At 35.2% G+C, this 18,451-nt stretch overlaps 1 protein-coding gene across 1 annotated transcript in view; it reads left to right on the forward strand.

Annotated features, from left to right (window-relative positions):
• CERKL (ceramide kinase-like) overlaps positions 1-18,451 on the forward strand; it is a 60,616-nt gene that overhangs the window by 16,413 nt on the left and 25,752 nt on the right. Inside the window, exons 2-3 of the mRNA XM_010569276.1 lie at positions 8,917-9,159; positions 17,007-17,138. Of these exons, the coding sequence (XP_010567578.1) occupies positions 8,917-9,159; positions 17,007-17,138 (375 nt within the window). The remainder of the gene's footprint in view (positions 1-8,916; positions 9,160-17,006; positions 17,139-18,451) is intronic.

Here is an 18,451-nt window from a genome sequence, read left to right on the forward strand (position 1 = left end):
AGAAAGCTTCTGGAGTATTGCATTTTGTAAGCTTTCTCTTTATATGAAGGGCTAATTTGTATACTGCACAATTGACTAAGTATACCTTAAATTTTGCGTTGTGTTCTAAGTAATTTTTGTAGTATACATATATCATGTAGTATAAAGTATATTTTTAATATGCCAAAATATTTTACAAAGTTAGAAAAATATGAACAGTTCCCCTAAGAGGAACGGGGAAAAACCCCACATATATTATAAAGATCATCTAACAAAATTCTGTGGGTTTTTTTTGTTGCTTTTAAGTCTGTTACAAGTGTGGTGTACATTCATCCCTGCAGGCAAAGTGGTATAGCTTACATTCTTCCTATTCCTATGTAGCAACTGAGCTGAAGAGCATTGGGGTGAGGGAAGGGTTTTATACTTGCCAGAGGACTTTGGTGGTGCTGTCATCATCTCTTACCCTTGGGTTAGTGTAGAAGGTGCAGATAGAATGATACAAAGGACAGCTGAGTTTATGAAGAAAGCTCCTAAAAAACCCAGACCAAAGGTCAATGAGGATAAAGCCAAACATGTAGCTGTTGATCAATGAGAAGTTCATGGATGAGTTTATCTAGCAACTGATGGCTGTGCTTCAATACCTAGAAGCATGAATTACCAGTAGCTTATGGAAGGAAATTGTCCTGCGTTTAGAATGGGATGCGTCTGTTCTTTCTTCCTGAAGAAAATGCTTGAAAATGTTTTTCAGAAAAGACCAAAATTCAGATATTTGAGGCATGTTGAGTTCCCTGAAAGTGAGACACTTATATGTAGCAGTATGGATGGTTTGTAAATCTGTACTTGAGGCTGAAGCAAATCTCCTGCCAGTAAGAGTCCAAGTAGAACTAATTATTAACTTGTAGTTAATCAAACTTGGCGATGTCATGTGGCCATAAGAGGCTATTTGATTCCTCACTTCCCCTTATTTTCTGAAATGACAGAAATATGTCATAAATTAGTAGGTACAAAACAGTGTGTATGTGTGAGATTTTTTTGAAGGAATATAAAATTAAGCTCATGTTTCCTCTTTCGGGATTCTTTAGTATCTTTCAGCTCTGCTAGCCCATTGTATTAAATCATGTAAGCCATTAGATCCCAGCCTTCTGTTTTATTTCAGAAATCTCTGTCTTTAAATGAATTCTATTATATGATGGTTGTATTGTTGGTCTATGTAAGACTAGTCATTTAATCTGATGCTTGTGTTTGCAGAGGTTTTACAAAATGATGGAAATCGGTGATGTTTGTTACCCTGTTGTTAGGCTGAAGTTTGTTACATAATTCCTTTCCCTTACTACATGAAAAGCCCCAATGTTTCAGGCACTTAATAAAAGGTTTGCTGCTACTTTTCCAATCATATTATGCAATTAGGCAGTATGTGGGCCATGCTCTTAACATAAAATGTAGAGCTTTCTATAGTAAATTTATTTCAGTGACATCTTTCTTGGTGTGGTGTTAATGAGAAAATGTAACTATTAAAAAGCAAAGTCTCTGCTGCATGCATCCTCTCAAATGCTTCAGGCTCACAGTCACTCGCTGTCTGCCTTGCTTCCTTTCAGCTAGCATTGTTGTTCGGTATAGCATTATTCCCAGTAGATCTTCTTGTTAGGTGGGTTATTTTTGAATTTCATCATCTCCCTCAAATTCTTTCTTGGAGGAGGAAGAGGAAACTCTCCTTAAGGTGAAGCTTCTTGTTTGGAACAGCATTAGGCCTTGTGCTTAGCTTTAATCACACTTTTCCATGGAGGTATTTATTCAAGAATCTATTGGGCTTCTTTTCAAACTAGCAGTTTCCGTATGTTTTTCTGACAAGTTCTGCCATTAGGCTGTAATTAATAAGCAAGGTACTTCACTGCTCTAAGACAGAGATGGGACAAGGCACTAATGAAAGCTTGATGGACAGATGTCTAATGAGCCTCATTACAAGAAGAAGGGCCTTGTCCATGGCCTGCTGGGCATCACGGAGACCCAGGATGCTGGGTGCAAGTGTTACTCCTGAGGTCTGGTCACACTCAGAGGGGAAGTCCCCAGGTCTGGCTCCTCTCCAGGGGGAGTCAGCTCCAGCAAAGATGACCTCCGAACTGTACTAAACTCTGCCCTTATGGTATGGGATTAACCAAACTGTTCCAATGTTTGCTCTGCCAGTTGCCAGTGTCATTTTTCATTTTGGTTCAGCCAGATCTAGGCAGTTTGGCAGTGGTTGTCAGAAATTTGCCTATTGCCATCTTTTAAAGGTGTAGTGAAACTTAACCAAATTTTAAGTCCTTGAGTGTGGTCCAACTCAGGACTTAAAGGACTACACCAAATGTCCCCTGAAGCTGCTCTTCCTGCAGTTGCTGTGATGAAATGATGCTGGGCACAGGGGCATGTATCTGCAACAGCCCTTGGTTTGATGAGGATGTTCAGAAGAACGAGGATTAGTTTTTGAAAGATATGGTGGAGAACAGGGATTGGAATCAGCTGGTCAAGCGGTCTTGGGGGAAAGAGCCATTTGAAACAAGGAGAGAAACGAGAGGGGTGGATGAAAGGTTGGAGGCTGCAGTTTTAGATGTGTTTACCCATGCTGTGAAGGTAGTAAAATTTTTAAGAAATACCCCGAGCAAAGAATGAAAAAACCTTTCACGTGTTGTAGAATGTATTGAAACTTGCACAATGCCACTAAAGCCAAGTTTATGTTCTTGTACTTATCACATTTTGTCTTTTAAAAAATTCTTTATAAGAATTACTAAACAGAGAAATAAAATAATGTAATTTCTGTTATCTAATATAAGACTTTATCCCATGATCTGGGATTTGCATGGGAAAATTACTGGTTTGTTTGTTTGTTTGTTTTTTTGTCTGGGACTGAGTTGAAAAATTGAAGCCTGAAGTACAGATTTGTTCAAGAATATTATTTTTTAATATCTCAATTATTCTTCATAATAATCTTATTTTTAGAGATAGCTATATATGATAGTATTTTAAAATAAGATGACTTCTCTAAGCCAGGATAGTGAGTAATGCCTTTTACTGCTGTATTAAAATAGTGTGTAACTTCCTACCCAGTGAAACTAACTTAATGTGCCATTATATGTTTGTGAAGTGGAGTTTTATTCTGAGATTTATGATTTTTTTTAATTGATAAGATGTAAGTAGAGTTCTAAAAATTAAGAGAAACAATTGTGCATCTTTCCCAGTTGTCGCTGACTCTTGTTGCTTTGTGTTTGTGTGATCTTTTGGGAGTTAGCAATTGGAGGTGAAAATGCACAGCAGATTGGCTCAAACCATGTTGACTTCCTGCTGATGAAAGGAGACGGTCCCAGTCCTTCCCTCTCCCCTGCTGTGTAGTTTCTTACCACTTTGAAGCAGCTCTAGTTTTGTAGGACTTGTGTTGAACTGATTGTATTAAACAACTTGTCAGAAGACTAAGCCAGCAAAACAAAAAAATAAACAAACAAAGTGGATCTATGTTACTTTAGGGAGTTGAATTGACTCAGCTAGGTTTTGCCAAGTGCCAGACATAAGGAAAAGGGCAGGGCTGTACACAGTCAGGGCAGGTGAGTGAGGATAGGTGTCTGTATTGGTAGAGGGATTAGCAGCAATGTATTGCATTGGCTTGGCGAAATACATCACTTCATCCTCAGATTCTTTGGAGAAGGAGAATGAAAATTGGTTGTTTTCCTGTCAGATGTTTTTAAGCTCAGTTTTCTGCCCTAAAGGAATACAGCTGTTGGTGCAAGTGAATAGCTGCCATTAAAACATGAAGTTAGTAGTTACACCCTGCTTTTACTCTCCAGCTCTAGAGGAACTGAGATACATCTCTTCAGTACTTTGTAGTACTTTCTGAAGTCCTTGCTGTTCCCAAGGAGGTCATTGCACACATTCTGAGAAACGTTTTTCTAGACTAGGGCCTTGGTTGTGTCATGCTTCTCTTACAACACCACTTAAAAGGACTAGAGTAGTGTAAAGGTAATCTTCAAAGAAAAAACAGCCCCTCCCCGACCTGGCCCTTGGTGTACCTTCTTCTCCTCAGCTTACTGTTTGATACTCTTGGCAAGCAGAAAGTGCAATTCTACTTGCTCTGCTTGCAGAAGAGTAAGAGGCATAGTATCAAATTTTGCCAAAGGTGTTGCATGACCTGTCTTGAAATTAAAAAAACCTTGAAAATTCAGATGTTCTGAAAATAGCTTTTCTGTCTTGTGTTTAGAGTCTTTAAATCAATGTTAACTAGCCTGACGAGCTATACAGTGATTCTCAGCTCTTCTGGCAAGAATGAGCGTACTTGCTCCTTTACATTTTTCATTGCCAGTCCTTCTTAATCAAAGCCGTAGCTGAAAACTGTAGAGGATTTATGAATCTGTTGCGTACTACTTATTGTGCTTTGCAGACTACAGTAAGGGTAAAATGGGCTTAATAGTTAATGAGTTAATAGTTGCTGTTTTATATGCATTAGACTTTATCATATTAATTTTAAGTATTCCTAAGCCTAAATTTGTAGACATATTGTCAATACTAATTTCATTTTTTATTATATTTATTTCCTTTTTGGTTTTATATTAATAAAGTTATATTTTATTGTATATCTTGAATGGTTATTTTGAAAATGGTGTTCATACAGTGTAGGATGATCTGTAAACGTTCTGTGATAACTATTGTCGATCACTCTCTTTTCCTTGGTATAGTCTTTGATGATTTTTATTTCTAATTATTTCTGTTATGTTACACTGCAGTCAACTATAGCAGTCATCTATTAATGAGGTAAACTTTGAGAGCGTAATGGGACAGAGAACCTAAAATGTGAAAGAGATTTATCTATTAAATGTAGTTAAGTGGGGCTAGGTGTCTTGCCAAAGGTCATAGGAAGAATTTAGGACCAAGGGAATAGAACACATTTTCCTTCGTGTCCAGTTCTCCTACTTGAATTATACAGTCACATTTTGTGTGTATTTTCTACCGTTTTCCATGTACTCCAGATATTTGTTATGGAAATTAAGTCCTCAAATACCACTTCTAGATGTTGGGCCTCTATGGTAGGAAAACAGTCCAGTAAGTGTTGTGTTTTGAAGTGTTGGTGTTTATATTTTAATAACACACTTCTCTTTACAAACTGTTCTATTTTTCAGTAGTACTGCTTTTATCTTTGTGTATGTTTTCATCAGTTTTGCTGTAAACATGAGATAATCTAGTTGTTTAAAGCCTAGTTTAACACTCTGAACTAATTAAAATTTGGTTTGCTATTTACAATTAAACTGTATTTGAGTGTATTAGTACCTCATCCTTTGATTTAGCTCAGTGTAGTATATTTAGATGTAAGTTTTTATTAAATAAGAGATTAGACTACCATAAATAGGAGAAATGTAGGATAGTCTCATTGCCTGAAGTCAGCGAGAGGATAAATAGAGGCATAAAACTTCCTAGAAATTCATATATCCAGGCAGGCTTTTTTCATGCTGTATTTGGGGTTGAAAAAAAAAGTGGACATGTGCAGAAACTGTGAGTACAATTAGCGTCAAGCAGATAAATCCAACTCTAATCCTGTTTACGCTCTACATCAGACAGATGTGCTGAGATTGATTTAGACAAGCCCTTGGCTTATAGTAATTTTTTTTTTAAGTGCCATATATTCTGGTTTTGTTAGATCTTTGTTAAATGCTAAGTGCTGTTAGTTTTACTCTTCCCTAACAACTGTAACCTACTTTGTACAGGTTCCCTCTCTGCTCTCACGATGACAGGCTAGCCTGATAGAAGAGATTATCTTTATTCCTTGTAATTAAATTGACTTCTTTTTTTCCCCCAGAAAATACAACAATGGGAAGTGGGTACTGAATTAAATAAATAGCATGATATCTAATAGATGTATACTTAAATCTCTTGCAAGAACAGATGGTACCCAATATCTTTCTAAGTAATGTGAGAGGACAGTTAATGTCCTGAAACAGCTAGCAATAACCAATATGATACTAACAAACCAATAGGTTTTTTTGAAGTTTACAAAAGTGTCTAATCCAATGTATACTGTATTTTTAAAGTAAACTTGGTTGTTATCACATACTAGAAATATTTTATAAATGTAGCTCATGACGTAGATTTTCTTTATCTGAATTGTTTTATAAAATTTTACTGCATTTGTAATGATCTTATTTTCAGTAAAAATAGAAGATGAAAATTATAGAATATTCCTAGGGACTTTTATGCAGATTTATTTTCAACTTTATTAAAAGTTGGCTGTCCTAATCCTACTAGCTAGTTCAATATTTCCTCTGCAATTTAAAACTTGAGGATGATGCTTTTGTACAATTCAGTATTCCTGCAGTTTATATGTTTCTCCAAGCTGTATCTGGAAATGTATTCCAGTAGAACAACTAGAGTCAAACACTATTTTTGAAAGTGTGGTGCTGCCTAGTAGGAGTGGATTATTTTAATTTTCAAAAGTTTTGATGTGCATCTGAGCAACACAAGAATTTGATAAATACAGAGTAAGAGGAAGATATAAAAGCAAATAAAAATCTATCTGGCTGCAATAGTGGCATGAAAAGAAAAGACAAAACAAGCCTTACCTGGCTTATGACTAAATGTTATTCTATGAAAGCTACTGGGGGAATAAAACTTATTTTAACAGGCCTTCATTTCACTTGCTTTGTGCAGGACAAATAAGCTAATGTTTGTAATTTATTTGTGTTGCATATGCATAACATTAGCATAACAGAATTTGTGATATTCTCAACAAAGCTAACAGTTTAATCCAAAATGTTATTTGTTTAAAAATATTTAAAAAGCAAACACATTTAGCATATTTGTATTGGTCTGGGGGAATAAATGCTGCAGCTCGGTTATTGCTGCAGAACAGTTGTTATATTTCACATCTCTTTATGTTTAACCATTTTCCTAAAACATTGAGGTTTGCGTGCTGAAATTTTCAGTATGTCTGACAGCGAGACTTTCTAGAAAAAGATAAGCAGACCCTATTAAAAATGCTGTTTTTAAAATTAAAGAAAGTCTTAAATAAAAGTATTAAACTATGTAGTTCTAGGTAAGTGATTCAGGATATCACAATTAAGCATTTAATTTAAGGCCTACAAAGACTGTTTACCCCCAAATGTTTTAAAAGAGCAATACAAAGTTTGAAAAAACCAAGATCTCTGATTTGGTAACGTTAATATTAAGGTTGCTTGTACAATGTCCACTCACCCTTTGAATTTATGCAAAATTACAGTTCAAAAGGAATCATACAATTTTTTTTTTTTCCCCGCAGTCCCCTGGTTTCATTCAATGTATCTTATAGAAGATACTTTTACAGCAATCATTACAGTACTTTGAGCTTTGTTTTGTTTTCATTGTTTGGTGAGTTTCCTCCTGTTTGTGCTGCATACTTCAGAAAATCTGCACTACAGACAATTTCCTGCGTACTATCTCAGTGCACACACAGATTTGCTTGTCACAGTATTCCTGCTAAGAATGGAATGATTTTAGACCCATTTTACACCTTAGTAGCTGACATACAGAGAAATTAAGATGGTAAAATGTAACAAGTTGGAAAAATATGTGGGAAGTATAATAACGTCATGGTTCTATCTACAGTAGGTTATTTGGTATGGAACAGGAAAGAATGGGTTTGTTGAGAACTGTCAAGAGAGGTAATACTGACCTGAGCTTTAGTTGTGTTAGCATTGCTAAGGTGCAATCCTCCAGGATTTCTGGATAGAAGGATGATCACTGCATAGTCTGGTTCAAGAAATGATGTTGAGAAATGCTAGTGTCAAACTGTTACCAGAACTGATGCAGGCTGCTTCTTCCTGCTCTGAAAAAGTATGACTTTCTGAAGCCGTCAGCTTCATGTGGTGTAATGAAGTAGGTGATAACTTGTTTTTTGCTGTCTAACCTGCAGTGCTGTCCATCTTTCCCAGGAAGACAGTTAAAATAGACTTTTGCAGCTTCTCCCTGGCACTTCAGTATAGCGTGCAGCAAACATTCATCAAACAGAATCTATTATGGCTTTTGCTATTGAGAAACCACTTGACTGAGCTGTTGCTAGATTTGGAAAAGGTTTCTTGGTTTCTAGCTTTTCTTGCCTTGGGCTGCAAAGCGACCTTTATTGGTCTAGTGTATTGGATCTGCTGTAATTACAAAGAAAGCAGGGAAACTTTTCTTTTCATGTCCAGAGTATCTGACACCTACAGGAACGATGACATTTTGCCTTCAGTCTGTGTATTTGACTTTGTTTTTGAGGAGTCAGGTGTTTTACAGCTCAAGAGAGCAGATGTACCACAGTGGTTCAGTTGACATATCTCCAAAAGGCATTTGGAACTAGTGTCACTGAAGTGATAGAGTCTGCAGCCACAGGGTCCGTGTGTGTAACAGCCCCGAGATAAGAAAACCCTCGCTTAGTGTTCCAGCCTAACACAAATCTTCCCTGGGGTGAGGGTCTTGAACTGTCACAAGAACTTTTGAAACTGTGTTTTTCTTTTACTTGTCTTCTAAAGTAAATTCGTAACTTGAAAATTAAAGACAAGATGGGTGACACGCTTTTGGTTTATTTTTTCTATTTTTGCTTAACAATTTTCTGATATGTCTCTAGTCTAAACACAAAAGGCAGCAGTTGTATCAAATGAAAAAATACACTGAGCATACGGTCAGCTTGGGTCATAGCACACTTTCTGATCTATGATTTAGGAGAATACAACTGCTATGATTGCTATGATTTAGGAATATACAATGAAGAATTTGCTTTTTGAATGCAAAGTGGTTCACTGTTCTTACAATCTACAATTTTATTTGGTTTTTTGAATATCAGAAAAGGGATTGAATAACCTCTCTGAAATCATGTTATTTGTATAGCTGGAGATGAAGCCATAACTATTTTTTTTAGATATTACTCCTAATCATATTGATAACCCTTCTCTTTTTTTTTTTTTTTCCCCACAGGTGATTCCAGTATGGTTTTACAGGCTCAAGAAGAGATTATTGAAATGGAAGATGTATTTTCAGTAAAACTGAAACGTCGTCGTTTTGTAGGGCAGAAAAAAGGTGGCACTTTGTTGGGTATCACAATTTTTAAATGCTTGCATAAAGAAGAGAATAAACTAACAGACTGTGCTATCCATTTAAATAACTTAAGTGAAGATCATTGTCATTCATGGTTTAGACATCTAAAGGAAATTTTGAATGGTAAGCATTTAATTGGGGTTGATGTTATTTCAGACTTGTTTCTATTGGCAATACATAAGGTTGAGTGAAGCTTAGAAAAGTATTTTGCCTGTGGAAATTAAGACACACAAATACGAATATTATTGCTGGAAAATGTTTACTACTGAAGTTTTACATGATGAAGTGTAAAATTTAGGAAAGTGACAATAATTGACTAATGCATCTGTAAAAATGAAACAAATCGATGCTATTTTTTTGGAAGTGTTTTGGAAGCTACTGAAAGTAAGTAGCTTACTGTATTCTGACTGAAGAGTCTTCTGGGAAATCTGTTTCCTAAAGAAATAAAATATTTTGTTGATGTTTTCACTTGGCATTGCAGCACATCTGATGGTACTACAGTTGTTGCAGTACTGGGAACTCTTCAGGGACTTCCTGGTGACTGTTTAGGAGCTCCCACTTGAGACCCACAGATTCTTTAAGAGACTAATGGGATAGGTTTTCATCTTCTTCATAACTTCACAGGTGGAAGTTTTAAGGTTCTGTAGGGCTCTTATTGTATAATTTGATAAAAAATGTATTGACACTAGCTAGTGATGAGAGGCAATTCTTTATTTTAAAAATATCTTTCTGTGTTTGCCTGGGCTAATGCCAGTTTCAGGGTGCTTTGTTTAACCCATGATAGTTGCATTTTTTTCATGGAAGCTGTATCAAATTTAAGAAAGAATTATTCACCATTTAGGGGAGAAAACTCCCACAACAAATCAAAGCCTTTCACTGTAATTTAATACCATCAATATTGGAAAGACACACAATATAGTTGTGATTTAAAAAACCAAAACAACAAAAAAACCCCCACAAACTAAACTCTCTGATTTAGCTCTGAAATGTCTCTGTTTACAGGCTATAGCAAATGAGTTTGTTTATTACAGAAGAAAAACAATCCATCTTGTAATAAACTATTAAAACTCCAGCTGAATTGTTAATACTGAGCCAGATTATAGAATTCAAATCTTGCACATCTGTAGTGTTTGTAACAACACTTTCAATAGCAATTTATGGTGTACTTCTAGTAAAGTGACTTTGTCAAAAGCAGGTATTAGAGAAAGTAAAATAACGTGAGTTATTAACGGTGCATTCTTACGTTGTTTGCTTACGATATGCTTTGGATTTTCCAAATAAAAATGTGTATTAGAAAAGTGCCTTCCCTTGCCCCTTTTTCAAAGACTTTATCACAAAATATCTAAATCTGCAAAAGTGCCAAGATTCTTGCAGATCTCCAGCTACCCATAAAGGCAAGGACATTTGCATAAGGAGCAAATGTCTGTTTTGTTCCCAGATTACCCTCCATCCATCAGGAGCAGTGATACCATATGTTCACAGAAAAAAAGCTGCAGTATCTCTTGCTCAGGTTGCCTTGACTTCGAGGTGCAGTCTCTGTTTTATAGCTTTGTAATTGGAAGCCACCTGAACCTGAAAAAAAAAAAGCATTCTGTGCAGTGCTGCTGTTTCTAGTTCTTCCTTCAGCTTCAGTCTTTCTCCAAAAGCTTAAACCTTGTGCAGATTTTTCCTGATCTCTAATCAGCACATTTTTCTCTTGTCCTTCTACTTCAGGAATAATCAGGACTTGGAGAGGAAAAAATAACCAAATACAACCCCCAAAATATCATTTACTAATGTGTATTTAAGTTCTATAATTACAGTAAAAGTAGTTTTCACACTGTTACATTTTGAAGTCTGAGTAGATATTCAAACTGTCTTTCTATTCAGAAAATCACCAAAAAAGCAGCAGTATTTCTGCATTCAGTGTGGCAGAGAAACGTTATCAGTTTTTCCAAACAGTGATGGTGTAGTAATGGTATAATTCAGAAAAAAGTCTTCTGATTTAAAATGTACCAAACATTGGTAGGAAGTTCCCAGTGGGATTCAAGTCAGAACTAAAAGTATAAAATGCAGATAAGTTCTGTTTGAGTTCTCAATAACTGAAATCTCAAAAGGCACATTGATATACCTCTGCTTGAAACAGTGATGAATTTTCATCGGTTTTGCCACAACTTGTTTTCATAGCAGTGCTGGTGACATCTTTGTTAATGAACTCAAACTGGCTCCTTTTTGGTTTCCTTATGAACTGCAGGATAAAGTTAAAATTTCATCCTTCCAAAATAGTCAAAATTTAAGTGTACGTGTTTTGGTTTTTTTTTTTTTTTTTTTTCTAATCTGTCTGATGACAAAGTAGATTTTCATTAACTGCTGCTTTATTTACTTGAAGTTTTTTTTTACTGCTTCTAGGCTGGAGCAAATTAAAAGCAGGTGGTTTACCAAAGTAGAGTGTATATATGTTTGGGTATGGCTGTCAGTAAACATGTACTTAAGTTGTCAGAATGACTAAATATTACTAAAAGGTGTGTCTCCTTTGAAAATAAATGCAATTTCTATTTGTTTACCTTACTCTGACAAGTTTTTAGATTTTTATGCATACACATTAATTAAGGAACAACAATAGCAAGTTTAGCAGTGACAATATGAACTAGAGTTTTATCTGGTGATTTGTTCTAATGAAGATTTCATTTCTTTTCTGAAATATCATGTACACAGTTTCCCTTTTACTGTGTTCTGTGTCTGACATGAATGTTTCTTGCATGGATTTTCCTGTTCGTTCTTCAATTTAAAATCTAACTAGGCTATAATTTTTTATGAAGCCCATCATCATGCAAGTGAGCACACAGATATATTGTTCAGGATTTAGTTACAGTGGCTGCTATTATGGCTTTTTGTGTGCGTGTGACAGGGTAACAAAACACATGTATTACCATCTTCCCACTTTTAAATAGGTTCTTATTTTCTGCATAATGTTGCTACTCAGATGCATGCCAGCTAGATATGAAGAGCTTGCTCAATGAGAGGGTGCTCAGGAAAACTTATCTTCTGTATGTTGCATATTTGTTAAACTGATGTAAAATAACCACTGCCACCTCAATGCATGCACCTATGGAGCCTTGGTTCTGAGCTCGCTCCTGGAAAGCCCCAAATGGCAGTTTAGATTCTAGTATGCTGTTGATCTCGCGTTGTACACCTGACTCTGGGTGATTTCCATTTCTACATCGCATCTTTTTGTAGTGGACTTATGGGCATGTACAGTGGGGACGTACTGTGTCGTGGAATTCACTGTTTAATTTAAAATCCTCTGTGCATGCAAATGCCCAGTGTTTCTTAAATGGTTAAGACAGGCCTAGAAATGAGAGAAAATGCATAATTATCAATGCTTATCTGGCTTTTTTAAAATTTTTTTTTAGCAAGATAAGACTTATTTTTATTAACAGTTGATTTGAAAAAATTTTGCTTAAAAACTCTGTAAACTAACAGAAGACAGTAAATATGGTTAAGAATAAATGATAAGTAGCAAAAAATGCATGAAGTGCACTTTATATTTATCTACTATTCTGTAGTATCTCTCACACTGGGATTTGATATGAACGTCTGAAACTTCATGCATGAAGTTTTAATTAAACTATTAATGTTAAACATTAACTTTGGTTAGTTAATATTAACAGTGGTGTCTCCATAGTTACATTAACAGATCTGTCTCATATTATTAGTTTTTTTCATGTATAATATTCTTACTGTTGTATAAAGTATTTATAAATGTATGCAGTAATGACATGATTCCAGGCTCTTAACTTTTGTAGCATAAACCCATTTTCATAAAGCTAAGAACTGAAAGCAGCACAGATGTATGTCTGAGCATAGCGTCTCTGCTGCCCTATGAGCTTTTGTTTTCAGAACACCCTGATTGACCCACCACCCTTCATGGTTCACTGATTCACTTGATAGATCAAGTTTAAACTAGTGCATATTAGCACATTTGTTAGTACTAGAGGAACAGTTGGCCTTCCTGCTTTAGGCGCTGGTTCATTTCAAACAGAGCAGCCACAGAAAACAATAACAGAATACCAGTTAGGAGAACACCAAAAGGCTGACAGACTGAAATCGGTTGCAGACTGTAGTAAATGACATGGATTCATTCATATAGATGTTGTTTAAAGGAAATTAAAAGATTATTATTGTTTAAAAATACTTTTAAAGAAGTTTCACTATATAATTGTATATAATTAATTAATAAATTAATTTTTGACTCTTATTGGATATTCTTTCATTAAACTCAGTTGTTTGGTGTGTTATAACACGTCCAGTGCATGCTGGGAATGATAAATAGCAATTCTTGTCGTGATCATCCTTTCATGTCGGTTGGCAGTCATTTGGCACAAAAAACCCCACATCAGTAGTGTACCATATCTTTGCTCAAATGCCTTGTTTATGATACTTCTTTCTATAAATGTAATAGTTTACCTCGCTAAAAAAGTAAATCGATATTGAAGTAGTCATAAAGAGAATATGCTAACATTTTTATCCTGTGAATCCATTTGGTTCTTGAAAATCTCACTAGGATTTATGTATTAACTCTGATCTACTTTTCAGCAATAGCCTAATATATAGAATCATGAATACAGTTCCTGGCTTAGAATCATTTAATGAATGAATTTTTAGTTAAGAAAAAAAAAACCAAACCCCAACAAAAATTCAACTGTTTCCTTAAAAATCTAGGATTTTTTTCCCCCACCAATTGAAAAGTCTGTATTCTGTTGCCTGATTATGCTTTCTTTTAAAATTTTGTATTGCCACCTGGGACTTAAATTTTTACACCTAAACCTCAAAACCAGTTAAGTGAGATAGCGATGTTTGCTTTTTTCCCTTCAGTTTTCTCCTAATGGTGGTTTAGCAGTATTGTAACTCACACTATCTGGGTAACAGAATTTATGACACTTCATCACCTTTCTCTACTTCTACAAACTCTGTACTTTCCTATTCTTTTCCTCTGCTTTGTGTATTATATTTTTATATATATGTATATTTTTAAGTTTAAAGGTATGCTTTACTTACAAATCAAAGGCTCTGTAGTCAGCTTTTACAGTTTTGTGCCTCTGGGTATTGGTGGGGGTTGAGCATTTAGGGCCAGCTGACCACAGGTAGGAGTTCCTCTAGAGAAGATAAGAAACATGACAGCATGTTTATGAATGTGGCTAAATCTTTTCTCTTTTAAATCAGGAGTCCTTACTCTTGTAGTTTTCAATTTAATTTCTATTGACACTTTAGGCAAAATATCAAGTCACAGAAATTATTTTTTTGGTCTTAACATTTTTATGACTTCTAAAAGACTGCAACAATACCAGATAGCAGATTTCCATTAAGTGTCTTGAATAATGATTATTAGAATGTCTTGATGATGATGATTTATGTGTTTTAATAGTGCTTGGGAACTTGTGTACTTGTGTAGTCTTCCTTGTTTGTGTTGCAATTCCTATGATTAGAAATTATGCTACAGTACATACCTGCAGTGCTTGTTTCTGTCTCCAGAGAATCAAGAATAATTTAGGTTGGAATGGACTTCTGGAGGTTATCTGTTCCAGCTTCCTGCTCAGAGCAGGTGAACTTCTAAACAAGATCAGGTTGCTAAGAGCCATGTCCAGATAAGTTCTGAAAATCTCTAAGGATGACATTCCACAGCCTCTCTGGGCAATGTGGTCTATGGCATAACTGCTCTCATCGCAAAGAGTGTTTTTCTTTATTTCAGATTGGAATATTCCTTGCTGCAAGTTGCATCCGTTGCCTTTTTGTCCTTGCACCTGCAAAAACGTCTGGCTTGGTGGTCTTTGTTACTCCCACAGTAGATACTTAAGGACAGCATTTAGGTAGATTCTCTTCTCAAGGCTATACAAAGCCAGCTACCTCAGCTTCTTGTATGTGGCCTGTTCCAGCCCCTTGTTGTAGTCACAGTTCTCTGCTGGACTCATTCCACTTTATCAGTCTTGTGCTAGGGGCCCTAAAAGTGGATGCAGTTTTTGAGATTCAGGCTCAAAAGATGTTGAATACACAGGCATAGTGATATCTTTTGAACTGCTGGTTGTCCTCTTGTTATTGCAGCCTGGTAAGTATTTAGTCTTCATGGCATCAATGGCCCACTGTTTAGTCATGTTCAACTCCTTGTCCATCAGGAAGGTCAGATGCTCTCTAAAGAGGTGCTGCATAGTTGGTCAATCCCCAGCCTGCACTGTTAGGGTTTTGCTGGACCAGGTGCTGGACTTTGTGTTTGTCTTTGTTGAACAACTTGAGGCTTTTGTCAAACCTTTCTTGTAGCTAATCAAGGTCCTTGTGAATGGCAACCCTGCCCTCCAGCATATCTGCTGTCCTCACCAAGTTCCCTGTTTTCTTTTTATCTCCTTTTTAAAGGAGATACTTTTAAATATAGGTTCTAAGGCTTATTAATGAAGATATTCAGGATTCATCAGGCAGTAAGGATTCATCAGGATTAATTTGCCTTGCAATGACATCGGACTGTAACTGTGTAACTTTTTGCCATAACTATAATTAGAAATCTTGTTTTTTATGTATGCTTTCAAGTTATAGCAGCAAACTGATCCAGTAATTTCCTTCAGTATCTTTAAGAAATCTTCTAAGATTTACTAACACAAAATAGATAATGTGCTAGTTTTCATTTCCAGATTGTTTGATGTGTTTAAATAAGTGAAAAAACAATCTATGGGACTTCTATAATTGTTATGTTTTGATCTTAAGGAATACTTTCCCCTTTGATGCTGAAATAGTGTTTAGCTGTAATTTCTCTGAGGAATTGTTCCGGTTCAGTTGTTGAGGTAGAGTAAGTGGGAAGAGCTTCAGGAAGTCCCAGCTTGACACTCCGAAGGTACATGTGGCTGTAAAAATGGAAGTAATACTCTACATGGGGCAGGAAAACGTGCTTTCACTCTTGTTTTCTTTTGGAATTGTGGCCTACTACTAATTTTGTTCTTGAATGTTGAAAGCAGTGTACTTGCCAGATATTCTAGCTCTCATTTGGCTAAGAAAGTGATAGTCTAACCTGATACTAAAAGAAAATTTAGAATTTATAAATGAATTAATTGAATACAAAATTGTTCAAATAATGTATTTTAAATAACTATCAAAGAAATATCAATATCACATGCCACCACGTGCATTTTGTAGCAAACCAACCTCACTGAATCATGGCAGTTGTAAGAATTCTAGAAAAGAGAACTTGAAAAGTAATGTTATTGTTTTGGTATGAATTATTTACTATTCAACAAAATGCCATATTCCAAATAATAAAATTACTTCATGGCGTAATGTCTAAGACAAGGTACTGTTTGCATAGCAGTATTTCTCAGTGTTGTTTGCGCAGAGTTCACTACTTCAAAGACCTAAATGTAACTTTTTAAAAAATAAAATGAACACTAATTCTCACATTTCTGAATGATAGTACCAAGTTGTCTTTATTTCTTCGGACCTCCTTCAAGATGAGGGAATTTCATTTGCACTGTTTGATTTGCAATCTCAGAAAACAGAAGTATTGGATTGTAGTATCAGTTTTGTTGTGTGTTATTGTCATATGCCTCCTGGGAGTGTTTCATATTAAATTCCAAAAAGGATATGTTTTGATGTTTGGTTTTTGTTTGTTTGTTTTTTTTGTCGCCTGATCTTGTAACTTTGCCACATTCACCCTGCTTCTGTATCAGGGTTTAACTATGTTATGACATATACTTTTTTTTTTTTTGGTCCCATAGCATTTTGGTTAGTGTGTGATTCACTTCTACTCTTTATTAGCTGTACATACAAAAGTAATCAGTACTGTAATCTTAAGATAAATAGCACACATCCAAGAAGAAATTGAGACTTTTTTTTAGACTATAATTTACTTATCCTGTTAAAATACTGTAATGGTTCTAATATTAAAAATTAATTTAAGCTGTAAAAATAGCTGGGCTGTGTGTAATCTTAAATGTTTTGTGTTTTCTTTTTAGGCTTTCAAAATAGACCAAAATCCTTAAAAGTGTTTGTTAATCCAAGCAGCCATAAAAGAGAAGCCACTCATGTTTATTATGAACAAGTTGCACCTCTTTTTAAGCTTGCTGACATCAAAACTGATGTCACAGGTAAGTTGCTTCAAAATCATAGTTTAATCCTTTGTGAAACTAGTATTTTAAGCATGCAAGACAATTTGAATTTACTGCTAATCCTTATTGGCTTTGACTGCAAGTAGAGTATTTGGAAGTGTAGTTAATACAATATATTTTTATTTCGTAAAAAAATGTTTCAGTAATTCTGTTATTCATTGACTATTTTTCCGCTATAGCTATCAATACTAGTAATATATTTTTTTATTTTTTAAAGCAAGCATTCTATAAAAAGAAACAAGCATTTAATGTCTGACAGTCTTTTATATACTTGCTAAGAGTTGTTCCTGCATTCTGGCAAACACATGTCTTTAAATATTACTTCTCTTCTGAGAACATCTATTGGCCTGACATCATAAGAGGGGCTTATCCAAAGGAAGCATTATTTCTGGATTCTGACTCAGTTTCAGGGATGACCTGGAAGCCTAAGGGATTAAGTTCTGTGATGACAAGGGCAGTTTTCATGAGGCACATGGGCATGACTTCGTGTCTGGAGAACGTGAAGGTACAACTTTAATGTTGTACTGATGCTGCCTTCTGCTCAACAATGGGTTCCCCATAGCAGGTTAGGATTTAAGGCCCCAATTTCTGCCAGAGTTCTGCTTTATGTCCTGAATTTGCCCTTTGGTTGTTTCATTTGACTGAGTTTTTGTAAGAAATTGAACAGGAAAACAATGAATTTTCTTAAAGCAGTAAAATATTAATGATCTGATCATTACTTCTGCCCCCTTCTGTGAAGAGACCAAAACTTATGCTGCATCAAATTTGGTCCCAAAACAGACCCAAGTTTTCAGAGAAATTATATCAGTATTTCCCATTCCAAATATCTTTTTATCCATAGTATTACAATTCCCTTTAATACACTGCTAATTTTTGGTTATGCAATTCATATCCAAGTGAAATGTAAACTTTAGCGCAAGACATTTTAACACCAAAAAGTCTTTTCTTATGTCTGTTGTAATGGGCTTGCAAAATAATCAGTTCCAGCTTAAACAAATTATACGACAGAGGGCTCAGCCTACATACAGTTCTCCCTTAAACTTCTTGTGAAATCATGACTAGTTTAGGTTGCAGGCCAAAAATCATTCTGAGCAAATCTGATTTAGGCATGAGGATAAATGATTTTATATATAATAAATTTTTATATATAATATATAAAAATTTTAAAAATATATATATATAAAATAAGATTTATCTTGCTAATTTTATTACTTGTGTCTATGTATTTTTTAATTACTTAGCCCACATTTTAAAGTCAAATCAATTTAAGATTAAAGATCATAGAATCATTT

This window comes from Haliaeetus leucocephalus, unplaced genomic scaffold (genome assembly GCF_000737465.1).
Source record: "Haliaeetus leucocephalus isolate CR32 unplaced genomic scaffold, Haliaeetus_leucocephalus-4.0 Scaffold1, whole genome shotgun sequence".
NCBI classification, from domain to species: domain Eukaryota; kingdom Metazoa; phylum Chordata; class Aves; order Accipitriformes; family Accipitridae; genus Haliaeetus; species Haliaeetus leucocephalus.